The 23,977-nt window shown below is 37.1% G+C and overlaps 2 protein-coding genes across 3 annotated transcripts; one reads left to right on the plus strand and one right to left on the minus strand.

Annotated features, from left to right (window-relative positions):
• The first annotated feature begins 228 nt into the window (after nt 1–228).
• Nucleotides 229–11,517, plus strand: LOC116254199 (protein trichome birefringence-like 3). 2 transcript variants are annotated; one of them, XM_031629398.2, is made up of 6 exons: nt 229–535; nt 638–947; nt 8,483–8,705; nt 9,540–9,739; nt 9,975–10,133; nt 11,102–11,517. In XM_031629398.2, exons 1-6 carry the CDS (start codon nt 331–333, stop codon nt 11,433–11,435), a joined length of 1,431 nt encoding a protein of 476 aa, XP_031485258.1. In that variant the 5' UTR covers nt 229–330; the 3' UTR covers nt 11,436–11,517. The 2 variants fall into 2 exon arrangements, with proteins under 2 accessions (XP_031485258.1, XP_031485259.1); XM_031629399.2 differs by having other exon boundaries at nt 231–535; nt 8,483–8,657.
• LOC116254198 (asparagine synthetase [glutamine-hydrolyzing]-like) lies at nt 11,448–19,551 on the minus strand. Its single transcript, XM_031629397.2, has 14 exons — nt 19,317–19,551; nt 15,009–15,147; nt 14,781–14,876; nt 14,489–14,630; nt 14,261–14,356; nt 14,058–14,152; nt 13,653–13,814; nt 13,439–13,519; nt 13,096–13,317; nt 12,798–12,932; nt 12,579–12,653; nt 12,224–12,310; nt 12,035–12,142; nt 11,448–11,872 (listed from the first exon to the last, which is right to left on the minus strand). The coding sequence occupies exons 1-14, from the start codon at nt 19,394–19,396 to the stop codon at nt 11,621–11,623; spliced, it is 1,770 nt and encodes a 589-aa protein (XP_031485257.1). The 5' UTR covers nt 19,397–19,551; the 3' UTR covers nt 11,448–11,620.
• Between the last annotated feature and the right edge of the window lie 4,426 nt (nt 19,552–23,977).

The following is a 23,977-nucleotide window of genomic DNA, read 5'->3' on the forward strand; positions in this document are numbered from 1 at the left end:
CTGTCAACTTCTTGCTTTTATCCTTTTCTATGCGGTGAGGTTGGTGCAACGGGAGGGGTTGAGGTGTAAGGAATAAGCAATTACAAACGCAAGCAACGGTTTGGCCACATTGAGAAATTAAATAAAAAAGAATCTTATTATTTCATGCGACTGTTTTCCTTCACTTAGACTCCACTCTTCACCTAAACGGAACTTCCTATTAGGTTAGATCACATCCAGGCAGGCCACAGAGAGACGTCCAACCCCTAAATCAATTCCTCGGCTTAAATAGTAACGCTTCCCTTCATCTCTTCTGCTTCTAACAAGTCGATTCGTTCGTCACAAAGCATAATGAAGCCAGCTAGAGGAAGTCTTCGTCTCTCGGGCATGGCCACCACCATCATCGTCGTCACCTGCGCCATTGGCTTTGCGAGCTTCCTTTACCTCGAGGACATCGCCTACCTTGCCCGTGCATCCGTCTCCAAACTAGGCTATTCGTGCACCATCAGGGACCAAGTACTCAAGGCCGACGCCGGCGTTAGCTCCGCAACCGCCGGTAATCACGCCCTATATATATAGATATCCTTTTCGTTATATTTCTTCTCACGTCCACCGTTCATGACCACGAGTAAGACGAACAAGCTATCTCCATGGGCAGGGAAGACGCAGGCCATGAATAGGGCAGTAGCTGGGAAGGGAGAGGAGGAGGATAAGAAGCCGAAAGAGATGACGCAAGAGATGGCAGCCGGCGCCATGCATGGGAGAGCCGGCGGCGGGAGGAAAGCCCGTACGGCGCCTGAGTGCAACGTAGTTGAAGGGAACTGGGTGTTCAACAGGTCGGTCGAGCCACTCTACTCAGACAGGTCGTGCCCTTACCTCGACAGGCAAGTACAGTGCGAGAACAATGGAAGGCCGGACACAGACTACAAGTACTGGCATTGGCAGCCTGACAACTGTGACTTGCCCAGGTGACACAATCCTTCCACCTAGGAAAACCCTTCTAATTTGATGATCGTGATTGACATGTTTTCTATAATATACATGCCACGAATAGATCGTATTTACCAAATTAGATTACGTACAATGCATAAAAAGCCACCTATAACTAAATTAAATATGTCAGGCATAATATATATATATATATACATATATATATTAATTATGTTAACAAAGAATTAATTGAGCATATGAAATCTGACAAAGTGAATTAGCCACGTACGTACTACGTAAAGAGTGTAATAAAGAGCTCACTATTTTAGTTTGGGCATTAGTACTTCTTTATTGTAACAAGCATGATCTGGTAGCTCATATCAAGAACTTATTTACATAAAGAGCTTAGTTTCTAGATTGAACATTACGGTTTGTCTATAATAACGATCTGCTCAGCTCACAATCGCATCAAGAATTTGATGAACAAATTCGAGCTTTTCTTGGATCAATTCAAGGCAATGCATGGATTGACTCAAAATTATTTCTTCCAGCTAAGAAATTTAGGCCTTGTATTTAATATATATGTGTGTGTGTGTGTGTGTGTGTTGTTATGCTTTTCTTTTTGGAGCATAGGTCGTTGAAGAGCTACCCGTCACTCAAATTCATACCTAACCTTACTAAATGTGATTAGGGCAGTTTAAGTAATATTTGTTTAATATGGTATACAGTCATTTTCATGATCATTTAGCATGGGCCACTACACAGCTCCCACCTACCTTCTTCCTTCACATGCAAATCATAATAATGACCACTTCGCCAGGCTATGTACTTATGGTTACAATGCAATCCAATATCTGATCCAAATCTGGCTTCAAGTAATTGGACCTTGTAAGAAAACTCAAATCCAGTATATGTCTGTTTTTTGCAGTTATCCAAACTCGTTGACATGTAAAAATTGATATTGTACTTTGTATATATATATTAGAATATAAATCAAATTTCAAATGAAAATAAGCAATATCCGAGTAGTCGGATATCTTATTTTTTATTTCAATCGGCTGACATCCCAAGCAATAAGAGATCTGCTGCCCAGTAGTGAAGGAAGACATTAAAATAAAAATAAAGGTTCATACTAGAAAGTCCACATGGAATTAATAGTCATACGAGGTTATATCTCCCCCAAGTGACTCCACCAAGATAGTTGTTAAACCTAACTAACTAACTAACTAGCTGGCTCCCTGAAAAAAAAAAAAATATTTTGATACTGAAAAATGTTTTATATAAACATTATTATATTATGTTTCTTTTAGCCGAGTGGTCCCTTTTCCTCCACACTTTTATGAAAAATAATTTCAAGAGGTTTCCAAGTGATTAGTTTAGTTAAACGAAAAAGTTTCCTACAACCGTGAACCGTGTGCCTATTATGTTTTTCCGCTCTTGGTAATAATGAAAACAACCATGTTGGATGATTGTGGGTGCATTCAGGCTCCTATTCATATAGCTTTCTTTTCTTAACGTCAGCTTGAAGCATCAAATCCATGCCCCTCTCTCTCTCTCTCTCTCTCTCTCTCTCTCTCTCTCTCTCATGTCCTTTGTGTGTGTCTCCCTGTTCTATTTGCCTCTCTCACTCTTTCACATACCTCGATGTCTTTCATCTCTCTCTCTCATATATATATGTGTATGTGAAGAGAAAGTGTGCGTAAGTGAATAGTAACTCAGATCATCTAGAGTCACCCGGCCATCTAATGAATGAATGGTTGAGAGCAAAACATAAAGAAAAAAATAAAAACTAATATTAAATGATAAAAATACTCATCAACTTTTTCTCTTAACCATCCATCATGATAGATCAGACGACTCTGGTTACATAATTGAGTCACTCTAAAAACTAGAGTCACCATTCAATTTTCCTATATATATATACCTCTCAATTTCTCTTGTCTTTTGACTTAAAATTTGTACCAATAAAAATATCTATAAATTAATGCGATGTATAAATTAGGTTTTATAATATTTTAAAAATTAAGATATTTAATTTTTTCTCTTTATAAATTTCAATATTTGAAGATATTTCTTGTCATATATATGTGTGTGTGTGTGTGAAAGTTGGTAAAAGCAGACCACTTGTGTGTGTATATATTATTCTTCCCTTTTTAATCTAATGCTATAATATGATCTTAAGAGTGATTTGATGGGAAACATATATTAAGTAAAATGTTTTCTTACTTAAATAATGTTTTTTTAATCATTAGGAAATGAACAACTCTCATAACATCAAAATTTTGGTAGTATAAAGATAAATTTTTTTACAAAAATGACTTGAACTAAAGCATAATTTATATTAAATTAGTGTTATAAACACGTTAGAAGGTTCATATTCTGTATGAAATGTTTTTTGACATGAATTTAAGATGCTTGATTTTTATCCCTTACCCAAATGGTCTCGTACCTACCAATGTTGTCGAATGGGTGAAATTTAAAATTTCGTGACTAAAAGGACCAAAATCATTGATAAAGCTACCTTAAGCTGCGGGAACATCTGCTATCTGGGAGGATTGAATCGTTCATATATATGGGTTTGCCTCCTTGCCCCTGCTATCTGTGAACTTCGACGTCCATGCGAATGATTCGTCTTTCAAAAAAAGAAAAAATAATAAAACTTACGACTTACATGGTCGGGGACCGAGGCAGGCCGCCACAGGCCTTCCGTGAGATTTTGAAACTAAAAATTTATTACTTAACATTTTTAATGTTTTAGAATTAAAGTGATCAATTAAGCCTGTTTTTCTTTAAATAAAATGATTCTGAAAGTTCGAAAAAGGATACAAAAGCTTGTATTCTTTTTTTTTTTTTTTGAATGGTTAAAGTAGTAAACTCACATATTTACTGTCGATAAGGAGGCGTTTGATAGCTTCTGACATGAGATTTTTAGAATTTAATAAGCGTGGATTTAAGATCTAACTTTCCTCATTTCGATCTTAAATATGAGGTTTTCTCAATGCAATGAAGTAAAATAAAGATCTTAAGTATCAACAAAAAAAACGTAATAAGTCATATCCACATCAAATCTGTGGATTTCAAATCCCGAGTGATTGAATGCCGTCTAAAGGATCAGGGGGTCCCTCCTTGCCCCTGCAAATGGTAGAATGACGTTAGCAAGAACTTGACTTTGCATTTCGTGCGCATTGAGCCTAGAGTTGGTGTGGGTTTTCTTTAGTTGTTTTTAATAATACATCCAATTTCTTAGCAATTTCAAGTGAGACCTGTTTACATTGTTGTTATGCTAAAAGTGAATTTTTGAAGTTTTTCTCATGTTCTTTTTTATCTTCTATCAACAAATAGTCTTGTTATAAAAATTGATAAAATTTGTTATCTTCTATTAACAAATTTGATAAAATCTGTTGATTAGTCTTGTGGTTATAATAGATCATTTGGCAACGCGTGCTTGTTTTGAAACGATAACTAAATTCATTCATTTTTGGCGAACACATCTTCTTTTCCCTAAAACTGTAAGAATCAAAACTAAAATCGTTTTTCCTTTGCCGTTCAAAAAATGTAAGTGTCTAAAGATGCTGATTGTCATTAAACGGTAACTATGAGTTATAGGTGAGGAAACATTGGAGCAAATGCCAATAGTTTGTTTTTGTAAACTTTAAAACATTAGACTTCAAGCTCCAGTTAGGAATTTCTCGACAACAAAGACAGAAGACTTTTCTTTCCTTTTTTTTTTTTTTTTAAAAAAAAGGAAGCTATGGAAGTCCTTGGTTGTCTAATCCATGATAAATCATATATTAAAAGGTGGGAACACTATTTTGCAACATGGTAAACGGGGAAAGTAGTATATTAGAGAAACTTATGAAACGATCCAAGACAAAAGAGATGAACCTTGCCCGGGATTATATATATTATCATTCTGAATAAACAATTATGCCAAAAGCTGCTTCGTCAACATTGTCACAGTCATGGGTGTAATGAGGTCACACTCTCGTTGGTCCTTTCCGTTTCTTTGTTTTCAACATTCAACGTCAGTTTGGTACGACATATCCATTGTATCCGTCCACCGACTGATTTTTATGGTACTATATATTCCATCTGTCAATATCCAATTAAACGAATTACGTGGTGGCAACCTCTTTTAAGGAGAGAGCAGAACCTTCACCTACCAAAATCATGACTTTCTTTTTTTGGAGGGTCGAAGTTCATAAATTTTTCATGACAATGACTAAATTAAAGTTTTTGATTTCTGACAACGATCGAAATATTATTTTTTAAATTTTTTAAATTTATTTCTAATTTTAAAAAAATTGAGAGAGGGTCAGAGGCCCCTCTGCTCTCTTGTGATATAAATTGTAATAAAATCGTTCTCTTTCTCTCTGAGTCAGTGATCCGCTGTGCAACCCATGTGATTGGATGATGTGTTGTAGCCATATCTTCTTTGAAATATGTTCTTCTTATATAATCTTTAGAATTTAAGCCAAGTGGACTGGTTCCCTCTCTCTCTTTATAAATTGTGACAGTGAAAACTTTGGAAATCAGGTTACCCATTGTGGAGATATGGGTAATTCTCTTTTCTTTTGCTTAGTTGGATTTGTTTTCCTGAATATCTTTTCTCTTAGATGATACAGTAGACTTTTTGTTCCAACTTACTCCGGGAACGGACATAGAGGTTTTTTTTATTGGGTTAAACGGCAAAATTCGTTTACAAAAAACAAAAAGCTCTTCTTCTTCACATCCTGTTTCATTCCAAAACACTAGCATATTTATCATTTTCTCATTATTTCTGTCACCTTCCATTTGTACAATTATTTTCCACATCGACATTGAAATGATGTTGTTTCTATAATTTGGTCCATCATATCCGACTGTCCTTTCAAGTGATCATCATGTTCTCTACCTTGTACGTTACCCTTCACTACGATACAATAAACCTTTTCTCATACCATTTTTTTGTATTAGTGACTTATCTTGATCATTGTTAGATTTCAACACGGAGTTTGCTAACAATAACATCGCATTATTTTTAAATACATCTTTCTAAAGCACCATATTCTTGCTTAAAGAAACATACATATTGTCATCATATCTAGTCTTTTATTGTTGCATTTAGAAACGACATTTATAAATCAGACCATGCTTATTTTATGAAACATGAACATGCTGTTTTGTTTTGACAACACAATGATCTCATTAACTACCTCTAGGAACTTGCATTCATTTGTCATCCCGAACTGCAACAACAAATAGGCCAGGACTCTCCTCTACCACGCCTATGTCACGACCCTCCGGCATGTCATCTTGCCCTCTTAGATTCGATTGATTAATAAGACATGGCCATATACTTAAAGCCGGTTGCAGTCAAAACAGAGCCAAGGGGGCTGGTCATGACATAAGCTATGCCTAGGGCTGCACATGAGCTGAGTTGGATATGCTCGTACTTGACTCGGTTCAAAAGCTCAAGCTCAAACTCGACTTGAACTCGAAGTTGAGCTTGATTTGAGCTTGAACTCAGCTTGATGATACAATGTCAAGCTCGAACTCGACTCTCTTAACTCGTTTATCTTAAGTGTGTCTCATTTCTTTTTACTCGTTTAATTACTACTTGTTTATCTATTCTCTCATTATAATTCATCATTTATTATGTAGTCGAACCCGAGTCGAGTTTAAACTAATCCAGTTCTTACAACTCAAACTCAATTCATTTAAAATTTTGAGCATACATTTGAAATCGAGCTCAACTTGCTGTGCAGCCCTAGCCGGCTCATTTCCCCCACCCTCCCACCTCTTGGATTTTGGAAAATGGATTTTACTTGTTTAAATCTTTGTAAATTTTACTTTGGATCATGTACAAATTTTGAAAAAGACAGTGGATTCCTTGCCCCAAAAGAAAAGTCTTGGGTCTGCACTTGGTTCGAATTTTGAAAAAGTTACGTGTCCTGGTGGGTTTGGCATCTCAAAATTATATTTGAGTTTTCATACATGCCCAATCACTCCCTTCCCTTGGGAAAGGTACGTTAGTCTAGACAATGATGCTTGTGGTAATTAAGCAACAAAGAGAAGTTGGATGCCATCCTACATTATTTCAATAACACAAATATGAGGTAATCATAAAAAAGGTCAAGTCATAGGCCATTCAGTTGCACGCACAACCCTATGCAGACAATAAATATGCACTCTTCGGAAAAGGAAGTTGAGATATGCACTCTTCCGAAAAGGAAGTTTGAGATATTTTAGAATTTTTTGATAATGAAATGTAGTTTTTAGTTTTTTCTTTTTTCTTTACATTTTTCACAATCTTTTTTTTGTCCTTTAGAAACCTTTGGTTATAAAGATATTTTGGCCATTACATATCTCCATACATGGTTTGGACAGGGCGGAGCCAAGGTTTTGAAAGCATGTAAATTTTAAAACATTTCATAGGCCCTCCCACCTCAAAAATTTTTCTTTGAAAAGTTTACATATAAATTTTAAAAAATTTCACTTTTATATAAAAATTTTAAAAAATGATATTACAGCTCTAGTCAAAGTTCAAATACTTTAATTCGGCCGGTCTCATGAAAATTTTTTGGCTTCACTCCTAGATATTGATGTGCATATAACCAAACTGACTATTTTTATAACTATAATAGTTTCAATCCTTGAAGTGTAAAGCCAGACCTATCTCCCTGACTTTGCAACTAGTGGTTGGACCTGGCTAAGTGAAAACTGGAGTTTGAGCGTAATGAAGGTCAGACTTGGACCGAGATGGTTCGAAAGGAAAAAGGAAGAGCTTCCTAGTTATAACGATAAGGCCTCTTCTAAAGATACAGCTATACATGACGCAGTTGTGGCTGAGCCGCACTTCTGTTCAAACAATAATTACGACAACTGTGCAATGTGACAAAAAAGTCTCTTTCATTTAATTTATATATTGTTATATATATATATATATATATATATATATATATATATATATATATATATAATATAATGGGTTGTTTGGTCATGAAGGATATGTAAAAAAAAGTGATGAGCATTTTGGTCATTTAAAATTAGTTTATATATATATTTTTTATTATATATATATATATATATATAGATATATATATAATCACTTGAGTGAGAGACAAAAACTAGACCTATTGGAATCAATTATTAATTTTTTTAAAATCTAACAGTAAGAATGATTTGATGAGAAACATATGATAAGTTAGTTGTTTTCTCACTTCAATCATTTTTTATAGTAAAAAAATGAACAAGCTCTTATAACATCAAAATTTTGTTAGTATAATGATCAATTGTTCTTTACAAAAGTGACTTGAACTAAAACATTATTTATATTAAATTAGTATTTATAAACAAATTAGAAGGTTTTTATTTTGTTTAAATTAGTTTTTAACATGTTTTTATCTTTTACCCAAGTAGTCTTGTTCACACACACACACACACACAGTGTTATATATATATATATATATATATATAACAGTGTGTGTGTGTGTGTGTATGGAAGAAAAGGCATTTAGAGAAAAAGCCTTACCTATAAATTGTGGACAAAACCATGTTAGTGACTATGACCGGTGGATTGTTGTATATGTAGGTTCGACGCTGCTGTTGCTTTGGAGAGACTCAAAGGGAAGAGGATGATGTTTGTGGGTGACTCTCTCCAAAAGGGAATGTGGCTATCCTTTGTGTGTTCGGTGGAGTCGCACATACCTGAGCTTGAAAAGTCCCTAATCCGTCGGGGTCGAGATCTCTCCATATTTGTAGCCAAGGTGATCCACCACGTCACAGAGCCCATTTATACTTCACGGCAACGGAAGGTTAATTATTCTTAACTAAATTTTTTTTAAAAAGGTAATTCCAACCATAGTACTGCCGCATATGGCTCCCCAAGGTGCTTTTCATAAGAATTGGCGTATGATTATGTGATAAAAGTCTCGCTACCTTCTTTTATTAGAAAAATAATCACATACCTTACGAGTTAATTCATTGGCATGCGTATTTATTCCCGTTCATATCAACTTAGAACTAAGTTCTGTTTATGAAGGAAACTCTTTTCCAATTGATGAAATGAAAAGAAATAAATGCCACCAAAGCAAGAGAAAATGATGCTAATCATGGAGATGCATAGACGTACTCTCTTTTGAGCGACCGGCCAAACTTTTTTGTTGTATATGTGACCGGGCAGGCTGATGGCAATCGTACTAAAAATTATTTTTGTCCTTTGGAAGATATTTTTTTCTCTGCATGAAAGACATTTTTGTTTTTTTTAATATCAAAAAATAATAATGTTCTATGTCGGTCGGTGCTTCCTGAAGATTTCTTGCAAAAGTGGAGTGTTTATCTATTGACTTTCAAAAGGTGAACAGTAATTTGTTGACAGGTTAAATGTTTTTTGTTGTAATTTTTTCAATAGCAACTCATTAACATAAAAAAAAATCTAAAAAATGGATTGTATCATAGCAAGTAAACACATAATTTCATTAAGGTTGCAACGTAAGTGGGAGCATGTACGCACGTAGTATGAATTTCGGAAGGCCTCAATGAAGAGAAGAAGAAAAAAACTGAATGAACGAGATGATGGGTTCATGCTCATGCATGCCAAACGGCCATGCACCGACCTTCTTTCCTTTTTTGTGGGCTTCCACTTGCAGAAATACAATGTGAGCATCGAGTTCTACTGGGCTCCCTTCCTTGTCGAGTCCAACTCTGACAACCCCATCATCTCGGATCCAAGGAAGAGGATACTGAGGGTGGACTCCATCTACAAGCATGCCCGCCACTGGATGGATGCCGACATCTTCGTCTTCAACACCTACGTCTGGTGGATGAACGGATTCCCCATCAACTCCTTGTAACGCTTCCATTCTTCCCTAGTCCAGTGTTTGGTGAATCTTTTCCAAAGATGGAGATTGGTTACAGTGTTTCATGAATCTGTTCGTTCCAAAGATTGAAATAGTTTCTTAACATATCTCAATCTCTGAGACAGATAAATGAAACACATGATCCGTGTTCATATTGCTAAACATCCCTTCAATTTGTCGGTAGAGTTAGAGTGATGATCTACTGTTTGATGGTTGGACGCGCAGGTGGGGGTCCTTCAAGAACGGAGAGGAAGGCTACGAAGAACTGGACGCACCAACTGCGTACATGATTGGGCTGAAGACGTGGGCCAACTGGGTCGACTCCACCGTGGACCCAAACAGAACGAGGGTCTTCTTCACCACCATGTCCCCCACCCACATGAGGTCACTTCTCTCCCTTAATTGCTCTCTTCCACTTCATCGTTTTCTTCCAGTCAAGGTAAACCCACGTGCTACCATCCGTCCTTGAGCTTATCCATAACTGGGCACGCAATGTCTTTGACAATTGCTATTGTCTGTGGATTTTTGCGAAGAATATTTATGGGGGCCGATCTATCTGTTCCCATAACGTTGGGGTCCCCATTGTTTAAGAAGACAACCATCTATTTTAGGTCCCACAGAAATTGCTGCTGGCGCATATACAGATGATCCACTTGAATACTTTCTCTATTTTAGCCCATATAGGAACCACAACCATGTGCTCTCATTAAATTGTCTGCGAACTGATGGTGGATCCCAGACTCTTGTCCGGACAACATTCTTAAGTATTATTCCTGCTTGCTGTTTTTTTGACATCTCCACACAAATAGATACTAGTTGTCGATTCATCTTACAAATACATTTTAAGAATTTCTTAATAGTGAACAAACGTTCGATTTACTTCCTTGATTTCTCAACGATCTTTCGACAACAAAGTTTCGTTATTTGATTTTATTAAATTGATTAAGCATACCAAATGACCGAAACCTCATCAGCGATTCAGCAGTTGGTTGCTTAAAGCATAAAGGTTCGAAACTCATATTGAGAAGTAACCTTTCACAACGATAGCGTACTTGTGTTAAAGAAAACTACGGATTAAAGCTATCTTATTATGCAGAATAACTACATGTTGAGTTCACGCAGCATGACTGTGTGTGTGTAAGACGCACAGTTATTCTCTACATTTGAAAATATATGGTTTTGTTGTGAAGACGAAGTGGAAGGGCTGTTACGTATGCTAATTGCTATGAGGCAAACTTTATTTGGTGGTAAAGTTAGAGCAGTAGACCTGTCACAGTGAATTTGCCTGCATGGGGAGCTTGGTTTTACAGTTTGTTCAAAGATGTGTCACAGAGAGAAGCTTGTATATGCAGGAGTGCTGATTGGAACAAACCACAGGGCATAAGATGCTATAATGAAACAACCCCGATGCTGCAGAAAGGATATTGGGGAAGCGGCTCCAGTGTCAAGATCATGGGCATAGTCGACAGAATAGTAAAGAGAATGAAGGTTCCTGTGACCTTTATCAACATTACTCAGCTCTCAGAGCACAGGAAAGATGGGCACACATCCGTTTACACAGAATTCAAAGGAAAGATCATGACAGAAGAGCATTGGGCACAACCACAACAGTATGCAGACTGCATACATTGGTGCTTGCCTGGAGTTCCCGACACGTGGAATCAGCTCTTACTTACATATCTGTAAGGCCACAAGGTCTCCAACAAGAAGAAGCACCAACATTTTATTCAAGGCCACCATCCATCTAAATACATATCTTTTATCTACAGGAGCTTTGACTATCATCGGCATAAAGACACTGCAACACGTAACTCTGAACTACTTTTTCCAGCTGCTATTTTTATTTTTAACCCCTAAAGTAAATAGTAATACTAGCTCCTGATTGTGAGGCTCGGGGCATACACTTCTACCATATTTGGCTTCTTGCTTAAGATAACTGACGGTTCGGGCTTTCCAACAAAGCCATTGCCTGGCAGCTGTGGCTTGTATGCAGACGCATGGACACCTAAAGCAGCTCTTCCAGATGGATCAGGATTGTTTGACCACTCAGCATCCCACTCTAGGGCCTTAGCAGTACTACAGGCCACACTTGGACCTCCAGGCACAGTCAATTTCGCCGAGTTCTGCACAAAGAGAAAAACGTAAATAAAAAGTCATGTATAAGCAACAACACCGAACCTTAAGATACCAAGTAACTCTTGGTAATTTTATTTCTTCAAGTCAGAAAATGGGAGGAACCAAAAATCAGTTAAGAAAACCAAGATACTTTGTTTTGTACTCGTTACCTGTGGGAAAAACCTTTCGAAGATCATCCTGTAGTAGTAAGCTTCTTTTGTTAGTGGTGTATTATGAGGGAAGATGCACTTTGCATTTGCCATCATTTTGTCACTAACCTGCATATTCATGCTTACACATGAGGGTGACAGAGGGAGAGAGAACGAGAGAGAGAAAGAGAGAGAGAGAAAGGGAGTTACATGTGCATTAGCATGATCTTTCAAGCCATCTATCCAATTGTAACCAACACCATCACTAAACTGTTCCTTCTGCCGATACAGTATATGCTGCAAAACAGGGAACGTTGTTAATTTTTAGCATGAGACTGACACGTGCTATAATATTCAGCTGAAAAGTCATGAGAAGTGGCTATCAGTTGGCTGTGCTAACCAAAAATGGCCACAACATCACAGAACAATTCTTCATAGAGGAGGAAAAATAATGCAAAAGTTCCAGATTAAAAGGTGACAGACATTTTATGGACTAAAAACTAATTTAACTACAAAATGATAAAAAAATCATTGTCATGACTGATCTAGAAGGAGCATAAGCAACCTTAGGCAGATAAGGTTTCTCTTCATCATCGAAAGCTTTTCGCAGCACCCATTTTTCAATGCGTCCGGGCTTTATCTGACAAAAGAAGTTTGCACATGGAGTAAGCAGTTAAATGAATAGCCAGTTCTATCAATAAGCACCGCGCCATAAGATCAAACCACTTTTCCTCCGAAATCCAAGATGGTTGAACAAGAGAGAACAAGGAAAGAGAAGGCATACCATCTTCCACTCTGGATCAATATCCATTGCCACGTTTATGAAATCCTTATCCAGAAATGGTACACGAACCTCCAAGCCCCAGGCAGACGATGATTTGTTTGCTCTTAGACAGTCATACTGATGAAGAGCCTTGATCTAAAAAATTAAGACTTCTAGAATTATTTGGGAAGACTAACAATCAACAAAAAAGAAACAAGAAAGGGAATCTCCAAGAGCTATGGTCACCCTGACATCTATGACGTCCAATTTCACAAAACCATGATTGACTTGAAGGAACCATGTGGAAAATGACCAGTACCTTGTGGCATGTTTCACGCTGGAACTCTTCCTTGTTAGGAGCCTTGTGGAAGTACAAGTACCCACCGAATATTTCATCTGATCCTTCACCAGAAATAACCATCTTTACTCCAAGAGCTTTAATTTTTCGTGCCATTAGAAACATGGGGGTACTAGCTCGGATTGTAGTAACATCATATGTTTCAACATGATAGATAACATCCTCAATAGCATCGATTCCATCCTGCCAGCAGATCAGCGTGCATGAGTTTAATGAATGTTTCAGTAAAAGTTAAACCAAACCAAAGCGGCAACTAATAACAATTTAATCTCCAATGTGATCATAGAACAGAAAAGTTCATTACCTGAACTGTAAAGTGAAACTCATGGTGAACAGTGCCCAGATAATCAGCAACCTCCCTCGCAGCCTTCAGATCAGGGGAGCCCTGCAATGCGTTATGGGAGATGTGTAACCATAATAAACTATGAGAAATTGGTAGGTCTTTTCTTCATTCAAGAAAAACAAAGAAAGAAAGGAGCACATGGCTGTAACCAAGCCAAAAAAAAATGCTCGTTCACCTGTAGGCCGACACAGAATGAGTGTAGTTGTGTTCCCCACTGCTTGGCTGCTTTCGTACCAGACAAATAACGAGCCGTAACAGCTGCAACTAAGGATGAATCTAAGCCCCCAGACAACAGAACTCCAAATGGTACGTCAGTCATTAGCCTTTTAATCACAGCCTGCAAAGGTTGCAAAAACTAATATTCATGAACGGCCTTCCTTTTAAAACGACAATTAAAAGAACAAACAATTCAATTATCTGCAAACTACTGGAAGGAAAAAATGAAGAAATGACCAGCCAACAGGCAAGATTTCCTTCCTTTTCATAACTATGGAATGGACATTATTAGACGCATCTTGTATAATTTTACAGGAGACAAACATTAAAACCCAAAACGATGGTCCCAATTTTAGATGCATACATTTTCGAAGGCCTTCCTTAGAGCCAGGGGATCATAAGGAGTCGAGGGAATGCCTTCGGAGTACCATGGTGGATTGTACCATCTTCGAAAGCCCCCTACACGTTGCCAACATTGATGATTAGTTTAAGCAGCAATCTTTCATAAAAATTAGAAATCAGAAATTTTATTATCCAACGGGAATGATAACAGAGAAAAATTTTTGCCTTCTTTGCTGGAGTACAAGTGGCCAGGAGGAAAACACTCGAAATGTTCACAATCATCATTTAACCCTTTCATCTCGGATGAAACCCACAGTGATCCTGTACAGAACAACGAAAATGAAGATGGCAAGCTCGCGGAAGGTATCGTTTATGCCAACAAAAGGAAAACTATCGAAGCAAATCTCAGAAACAATAAAATAGTAGCAATTCATATGGTAAACAAAAACTGACCATCAAGTCCCCAACCAATATAAAGGGAAGTGATCCCAATAGCATCTCTAGCAACAAGAAAGCTGTTGTCACGGGTATCCAGCAGAACAAAGGAGAACATTCCGTCCAACATATCAACGAAGTTTTCTCCATTTTGCTCATACTATTAGCAAAAAGAACAAGAAAGATAAGAGGAAAAACAACAGAAATAACAACCCAATTAGATATTCAATCAGTCAACCATTATGAAGCTGAATGCAAACGATCTAAAACAAAGGGAATCGCTCACCAACAGAGGTAAACTAGTTCTTACCAAGTGTGCAATTACTTCACAATCACTTCCTGTTCTGAATCGATGACTCCCCAACGATTCCCTCAAACTCTCATGGTTGTATATTTCCCCGTTTACCTAGCATACCCATATTCCAAAACATTGAAACAACAGTCCTATTTCAACCACACCGTCGAAAAACAACAGAGAAAATAGGTGGAAAGGAATAAAAAAAAGACCAGGATATCTTGTTTCACAAGGAGGTTTTACCGTGACAACGATAGACCTGTCTTCATTGAAGAGTGGTTGGTCCCCAGAGGCAGGATCAATGATGGCGAGCCTTTGGTGGGCCAAAAAGAAATCTCCATGTTGATAGATCCCACTCCAGTCAGGCCCTCTGTGCTTCAGCCTGATCTCAAGAGGAGAACCAAAAAAAAAAAAGAGAACAGATAAACTCCCTTTGAATATTTCCCAATTTTCAGAGTGGAAAAATCAATGCATTAAAATTAAAACATCTAGATTGCGCGTCGAGGGGAAAGAAGGGTCTTAGATCCTCCACATTCACTCGTGAATTACAAAAAGCAAAACTAAATTGCCAACAAAAGATAAGATAGTTGGGTGGTTTCCACTAAAAGGCCTCCAAATAAAAAAGGAGTCAAGAATTCAACACTAGCCTTAGCAATTAGCATCCGGCTGGCCTGGCTTCTTGACAGTTGAAATTGGAGTTTGGGTTTGGTCTGGTACTCAAAACTTTAGATCGTTTCGGTCTGATTAAAATTTAAAAATATTTTTTAAATATAAAATATATTTCAATAATAACAAATATTATTAATAAAATAAAAATAATATTAAATAAATTATTGAGTTGAATCAGGCTTCGTCGACTCGGACTGATTTTCGGACCTTCAACCCATCAAAGTACCATCAAGTACCCAACCCGATTCAATACTAGAGTGTGAGCATCTCCGCTTAGCATTTTTTTTTTTTTTTACGACCTATAAGGGAGAATTTTAAGGTTCTATAAAAATATAAATATATAAAGTTTCAAAATGTTGGACTACAGTAAGAGAATGGAAGAAACCTACAAGATAAGATGAAGAGGACAAAGCACCATCAAACCCACTTGTGGTAACATGATTTCAAGAACAGTCACCAACGATGATTTTCCAACCCCACGTCCCAGTTATACTGGGGACAAAAAATAAAGGAGGTTGGTGGTATGTCAAATTGCAAGCTTTTCGTTGATAGAGGAGGACCACCCACCCGTTCACCATGAAGGGGACAAAAATCACAATATGCTTGGGAGAGGAGAGGAGAGTGCCGGTTCGTCAAGTAAGCTTTTCCGTGATAGTAAGAGGAGAATTGCTCTTTACCACTCTATCCATCAATCAAGAGACCCACAATAATAATATTAACTGGCTTTTATATTATCCACTGCTCCTGCTGCTTTTGCTATAATTGTGATCTAATATACCACTCATTGGAAGAAAAATCTGTATTTTTTCAAGTTTCAAAGATTCTTCAAAAATTGTCCTCCCTGCTATCGTCTAATTTTAGATTTTTCATGGAATCTAACATATATTCAAAACCATTTGAATCTAACAAGCTTAACAGAGTATGTAAATCTATGAGATAAATCAAACGATGAGGTGGGATTTAGGTTTCTTAATTTTCAATTACCTCTAACTCAGGTATCCTTAGGTCCAGGCGCCTAGGCCGTGGCCCTACCCTTGCCAATGAAAAAAAAAATTATGTTGAAAAAATATAATTTTTTAACTGTACCATGTATTTTTTGGATTTGAATTCAATTTGACTCTACTCAAATCTAAAGGTTGGATTGTCGACCCGCCCTTAAAGAAATCCTGACTTCGCCTTTATTGCTAAATGAGTGTTTGAAGGGTTCCTACCTAGTCTTACTTCCAAAGAAACCCTGATATTCTTTTCAGCAAGAAATTGCCAACTTGTTCATGCCCTACTGAGAAAAGTCGTCGAGTTTTTCTCGGACGTCTCTAAGGCCTCTCAGGCGCATAGCTCTCCTATATACGGAGAAGTAAGCATGAGCTTGACAGCTGGTACGGGTTAACACGCAAGCGCTCATGTACTAGCTCAAACTGTTAATTCACGATAGCAACTAGACTCTCCACTCCACAAAAGCTAACCTAAGAAACTTTTATCATTTGCAAAGTCCTTCAGCCACAGTCAAAGGTCATTTGAAAGCACACATAGTTTTTGAGTGGGTCATCAATTTGCTTTCAAGATAGAAGCAAGTTCATAAAACAATAGTTATAATATTCGATAGATCTGTATCAATTTTTTGAGCAGATTTATAACACACTCACAACTCTTTGATGTTAAACGACCGTTAAAAGAGCATTTAGATGAAGTAACAGTTTATAAGTGTTTCATGAATCTATCCTAAAAATTAAAACAGATTCATGAAATATTATGTTTTAGTGTTTCATGAATCTGTTCAAGTTTTTCCATGCTCATAGTTAGTTTTTGTGCCTAAACACTTCCTAAGACCACGAGCAAGACAATTTTGATTGCAGCTCGCTAAAACAAACACAACCTTTAATTATTCTGGTTTAAGACTCCTCCCGTCGCTTGTCTTAACGTTGGCCAAGTTTTTGTATAATATGGTTGAATAATTTAGTGTCCAACCCAATTAAAAAACTCTAATCAACCTAAGACAGAATAAATTAAAAATGTATGAAGGGCTAAATTGTAAATAAATAATAAACTTTAGAAAATGCCAAAAAGAGTTGGAAGTGATGACATATTATCGTATTATAATAATAAAAAAAAGAAAAGCATCACATAAAAACATCCAATCGTCCAAAAGGAAGACGTTGACGCAACCTTACCAAGAAAAAGCCAAAGGGAACAGATACACTGAAATAGAAAATAAGGCAACAGCGGAGAAGCGTAATTGTGGGGCATCCACTTCCGTGTCCGAAGTAACGAAAAGTAAAGGTTGATATAAAATAAAGGCCCACAACTATTTACGCTGAAATAGGAATCGGAAACAAAGGAATATCATTGGATTGGGTAGGCCTTTTTTTCAGACTCGAGACTAGGTTCTTTTCAAATCCTTGAGCCATCAACACCCAAAACTAACATTCTAAACCGACACAAAATATTACTTTAAATCTTTTGGTGCCCACATCCTCCGATACAGCCACAATTTCATCAGGAACAAGAAGAAGAACAAAAGAGAAAACTCTCTCTCTCTCTCTCTCTCTCTCTCTCTCTCTATATATATATATATATATATATATATATATATATATATATATATATATATATATATATATATATATATATATATATATATATATATATATATGTGTGTTCATAATTGGCAATTCTGGGCCGTTCATATGGACGGGTCATGTTCCTTTCTTTTTCGAAAAAGAGACCAACAAACCAAGCGGGCTCCCCTCTATATCCTACATCCCGTGCCAACGAAATTCCACCGTTGAGCGGCAGGCTGAGGAGCTAACTAGTGGGCCAAGGGGTGGAATCTGCATCGTCTTCGTTTGCAACTTCCTTTTAAATGAGCAAAAGACCTTCTGCATTTTCCTTTTTTAAATGAGGAAGAGGAAGGCTGTCCCCTCGATGCGCGGCCGCCTTTGTCTTGTTGTGGCCAGACAGTAGAGGGCAGCGGCAGTTCGCTGCGCAAGAGAACCTTTACTTTTTCTTGTTCGCTGCGCAAGACAACTTTACTTTTTCTCATTCTTTCTAGAAGGAAGACTATATATATATATATGACTGAATTGTGGTTCTAAGATGAAAAAAAAAAAAAAAATATTTAACACGTTTTTTGTATTATGATAAATCAACCAGCCTTTATGAATAAATTAGGTAACTTTATGTAGTCAATCATTATCCTTTACAAAATATATATATATATATATATATATATATATATATATATATTATAAAGAACCGAAGAGTTTGAGATCCAAATATCTCGGGTCAATCTGGCGCCTCACAGGTTTACAGCACGACGACACTAACGACGAAATCGCCCGGAGGCGATGGTCACAAGAGCAGACGACGATCCGTAATTAATCTAGATTCTCATTGACGGTCTGCCTTTCTCTTTATCTTGTCTTATCTTTTATATATATATATATATATAAATCTTGAAAAAGGACAAATGAAAAAGCATAGCCGGTTCTTAACTCTTTAGAATTATCTAGGGAAAAATACACACGTCAGGGAGGCTCCCATCTTACAGTTGCCTCCAAAAGTAGCACCAACGACGAAACCCACAGATGGTGAGCCTCTAAAACTAAAAGCTTCAGCAATTAATAACTGAAAAAGCCACCTCACGCTGGAGAACCAAACGGCAGCCCTAAGTCCAAACCCTTACTAGCCTTTTTGAGCATCAAGTCTGTTTCTCTCGTTTCCAAATTGTCCCACAGATGATGAAAAATGCTAAGAAGTCCAGATGAAAATGCACAGAAAGCGAACAACGATCACACATCGCCAAAAAAAAAAGAAAAAGAAAAAAAGCAGCGAGTAGATGGAGAGAAAGGTTAGCTTTGAAGAAGCGGTAGGGCAGAAGATTGCCTGCGAGAGAGTTCGAGCACCCGAACTCGTTTCGACTGAGAGTCATCGGAGCATCCAAGAACCGCGAGTATCCCACACATGATGCTAACAATGGAAGAAGAAAGAGTTTGTCTGTAGGAAGCAATCTAATGGCTCTTATGGATAAGAACCAGAAGAAAAGAAAACGGGAACGGGGGGAGAGAGAGTCAGAGAAGAAGGGATGGCCACTAGGGTTTGGTTTGCGGTGGTGAAGGAGAGGAGGATCCCCATATTTATAAGCCCAAAAAGAGGGGAGGGAAGGATGGCTGGAAAGTGAGAGAAAAGTGGGGTCGTTTTTTTCCCGAATGCGGCGTCTTAGCACCGCACAGGATTTCTCCACCGCTACCTTCTCTCTTCACGTCCTGTCGCGGCACACATCCCATCTCCCATCATCTTACTTTCTACGTATTTGACGTTTGCTCATGACTTAATTTTCCGGCCAACTGTGCTTAACGACCAAATTATCCCCGGTATTTTTTTTCAGTTGACTGCCCCGTAGTGATAAAGACAAATACGCCGAGTCTCGGTTTTGAGATATTTTTGGCATGGTTTTAGATTTTACTGTCTAAATTTACGTTTCTTTTTTAATATATATATATATATATCTTTTTGGTATAGTTTTAGATTTTACTGTCTAAATTTATATTTCTTTTTCACATTTTACATATTTTAGGATGAGTGATACATTCTCCACTGACTACTGCTTTCCCTGTGTTCATAACTTAACTTTTTCAGTGTTTACATAGCTTTGAAACTTATTACTATTTAAAGGATGAGCACAGTATGTTTGAACATTAATTATAGGATTTGAACCTCAAATACTTTTGAGACAGACTGCCTTGTTCACATAGCTTTGAAACTTATCACAATTTAAAGGTTAAGCACACTAGGTTTTCACAATAATTATAGGATTTGAACCTCATATACTTTTGAGACGAACTGCTTTAAAGTGTTAAAAGACATAAAATACAAATGATACACACCTGTTTTTTCTGCATAAAAAAAGTAAAAAGCCACCACCTTCTAACTTAAAGCCACGTGTTCACGGACAGAAAGAAAGGGGGACTTCAAAAATTTATATGTGAATGTAAAAAAATTTAGTTTAATATACATAAAAGTTTTAAAAAAAATTATTGCGGTCCCTATTAAAATTTTGAAATTATAGCTTGATGACGTTCAAGGAAGTAAATGTCACTTGCCGTGACGCAACTGCAGTCCTATTTTGAGAACAGTTTAACGAAATCAAAAAAGCCAAAGTTGGTCGAGAAACCATGGACCAAGCCTGGATTGTTTCAAATTATAGCATAACAGCTCCCCAAAACAGTTTTAATGGGAAAACTTCTAACCGGAAAACTTTGTCCAACAATAATGGCACCGAATGGTAAGAGAGATGATCTTTCGTCGCCGTATTCCAGCAACTATTACGATAGGACGAGGAGCGTCCCCACCCGGACGTAGACGCCAACACCTTATGAATTAAGCAGATGGAAACCGTGGGGAGTAATTTTTTTCATTCTTGACACGTCGTCCGTTCGTCATCATCCCCAAATGGATAAGTTATATTTTCGTTTTCATGGGGGCTGGGATGATAGAATTAAAGTTTTTAAATTTTGACACGTGTTAAAATATTATTTTTTAAAATTTTTTTATAAAACAAATATTTTTTTTTTTAAATTTACATATAAAATTAAAAAAAAAAAACTTTTTGAGTTGGGGCTAGGACCCATACGCTGCAAGCCCATACGCCCTCGGCTCCACCCATGTTCATAGCTATCTTGTGTCTCTTATCTTTAGTATGTTCATCTCCAGTCCCCTTCTCCCATCTAATGGGCACCGGCATGGGCCTCTTCCAAGTATCTACCCTATTTAATGGTGCGCACTTGACACGTTACTTAAAATTTTCAAATTGTACATAGAATTATAGGTGCTCAAAACCCAATCATTGAATCAGCTAAAAGAATAGAATGTGGAAGCAATAACTGAATCGATTATTTGAATCAATTATTAAGAGAGATCCTTCCTAACATATGATCTTCCCCGGCCTATGTGTGAGCACACCATTTCTCGGTGCCGTGAGAGGAAAAGAAACTAAAATCACACTGCATATGGTTGGACAACTCGCTACAACGATTGCTCGTGTTTATGATGCAGCCGCTTAGGGCATCGACCATTGCTCATGCCCTCAAAACTCGTGGCAGTTTTGGATGTACAACATTATATGGCAGTTTTGGATGTACAACATTATATATATCATGTAAATGTACCAAAAGACATGTAAAAGAACAGCATCACCTTTAAGAACTTTTGTTTGAATCTTAGAGTGGTCACTGACTTACTGTTACGTCATAGTGCGTTATTTCTAGACCATAACAGGTTCTAAAGCATGTTCTGTGAACCTAAAATGGGCTGGGAAAAAAACGAGTGAGGAGAGAGAGTGTGTAGGGGAAGGTTTGAGAGCGCCAAGTTCTTTGAACGCTAATTGCAGCTATGGCCACAAGTTGGAAATCCGCTACAGGAGGCTTCCTGGGGTGGCTAGAGGTGTTGGGAAGGTGGAGCACTAAATTTGTTCTCATCCCATAAAAAATTTATTTTTTAGGTTAAACTATATATATTGTCATTCTGCCATTCACCCAAGTTACAGATCTAATTCAAACATCGACTCAACCTTTACAGCCCAGGATCTGCAATCCTAAATCCCAAGATCTAGCTTTCAGATCCAAACTAGATATGAGTTTGAGTCCCAGAATCATTTTGGATTTAAATCCATACTTTAAACTCACTTTAGATCAAATGAAGGCTAAATTTCACTTTTTTTGGATCCAAACTATCAATTTTAGTTTTAAGCCTAACTTTTAGAACCAATCCAAATCAAAATCTCATTTCTAGATCAATTTCAGATACAAACTACCAATCCTAGATCCAAATATTGCTTATCATCCAAATCTCACTTGTGCATACATTTCAGATCCATACTAACAATTTCAAGTCCAAATCTAACTTTTGGATCCATGCCTGCCCAAACTATCACTTTCAGATCCATTTGAACCCAACCAATTTTCCATCCATTTGGATCTAAACCATCACTTCCAGATCCAGACTATTTTTTATCTAAATCTCTATCTGCATCCCAATAATCACATTCTGATCCAAAACCCAAAATTTAGATCCGAAACTCGTAATCCATATCTAAAATTCCATTGCATATACAAAACACGGTGTATTGCGAAAGTTTCATAAATTATTCCTCATTTTCATTTAAAGGTTTTCAAAACACCTTTGGTTTACCAAGTTATCCTTGGTTTTACTTCAAAACTTCAGAAATAAATAACTTCCCAAAATACCTATGATATGCCTTTGAATGTCTTGAAATTACCTAATTTTTTTTCCAAAAATTTTCCAAAAGAAGGGGAAGGCAGGTCATGGCCCTGCCTGGCTTGGCTAGACCTGAACCTGCCGGACGAGCTAGGCTGCAGGTCCTTGCTGGCCATGTGCATGGCCGGATGGCCGGGCAGTGTTGGCCATAAGTAGAGTGACGTGGCCACAAACTGGCTGTTTATGGCTGTGCACTGAGCCTGACATGCCACACGGCCACGGTTAGCCAAGGCCGTGCATGGCCGGACCTAGTTGGCTAGGCCCGTCCATGGCTGGCTAGCACGGCCGGGCTAGGCCCTAGCTTGACCACGTTGAACCTTTTAGCCCGTTTGCTTGGCCAAGGAGGGGCTGATCAGGCTAAATAAGCCAAAAATAACCTTTGACCAGATAAACCTAACTTTTTTACGCTGTAAAGAGACTAAAATGCCCTTATGTGTGTAAGTATTTTTTTTCTTTGTAATAATTACTCATTTCAAACATGAAATGATTAAAACATCCCTGGTAGGACAATTATACGTATTCTAGGTCATCAAACAGACCTTAAGTAAGCATTACACTCTTTCGTTTTTGTTTTATTTTTCTAAGTTTCATTTTCATTGTAACTTTATTTTATTTCTTGAGCACCCTTAGATTAGGCTAGATTTAATTTAAGGTACTAGGTCTCAAAGGAGTTGGGTTTGCCCCTTCCTCTTAAGTTTAACTGTTGATTTACTCAAACAATGCACACAACATGCTTTATTATAGACTTAAAGATGATTGATCCCTAATCGTGATACTAATCATGGATTAGGAAACTAATGATTTTCTCTTAAACTTGATGAAGCATCACTTAGATTAAATATGATTTCTTTCATTTAATTATATTTCGAACAAGATAATTGTTAATTTTTAACTTTTGACCAGTTTTAGCTTAGCTCATATTAGCACGTAACATGCTTAGTTGAGGATTTGATATGATGAAAACCCTTTAACCATGATACTAACATTGGTTTAGGGAATAAACAACCATTTTATAAGATTTCAAGTAAGTTCACTTAGATTTGATTTTCTTGTCAATTAGGTCATATGGGATAAGGTATGTCCCTTTTTCCCTCTCTTCTACTCCAAGTTGTTATTTTCAATTTCACTTTTATTCATTCTTTTAGTTTGTTTCATATTTTTGTATCAAACTCATTCACACACAACATATTTAGTTGAGATTTGAGAAGGAATAATCTTTGAATCATGGTATTAACCTTGGATTAGGAAATAAATAGCCATCCTTAAAGCTC

Source organism: Nymphaea colorata, chromosome 5 (genome assembly GCF_008831285.2).
Source record: "Nymphaea colorata isolate Beijing-Zhang1983 chromosome 5, ASM883128v2, whole genome shotgun sequence".
Lineage (NCBI taxonomy): Eukaryota > Viridiplantae > Streptophyta > Magnoliopsida > Nymphaeales > Nymphaeaceae > Nymphaea > Nymphaea colorata.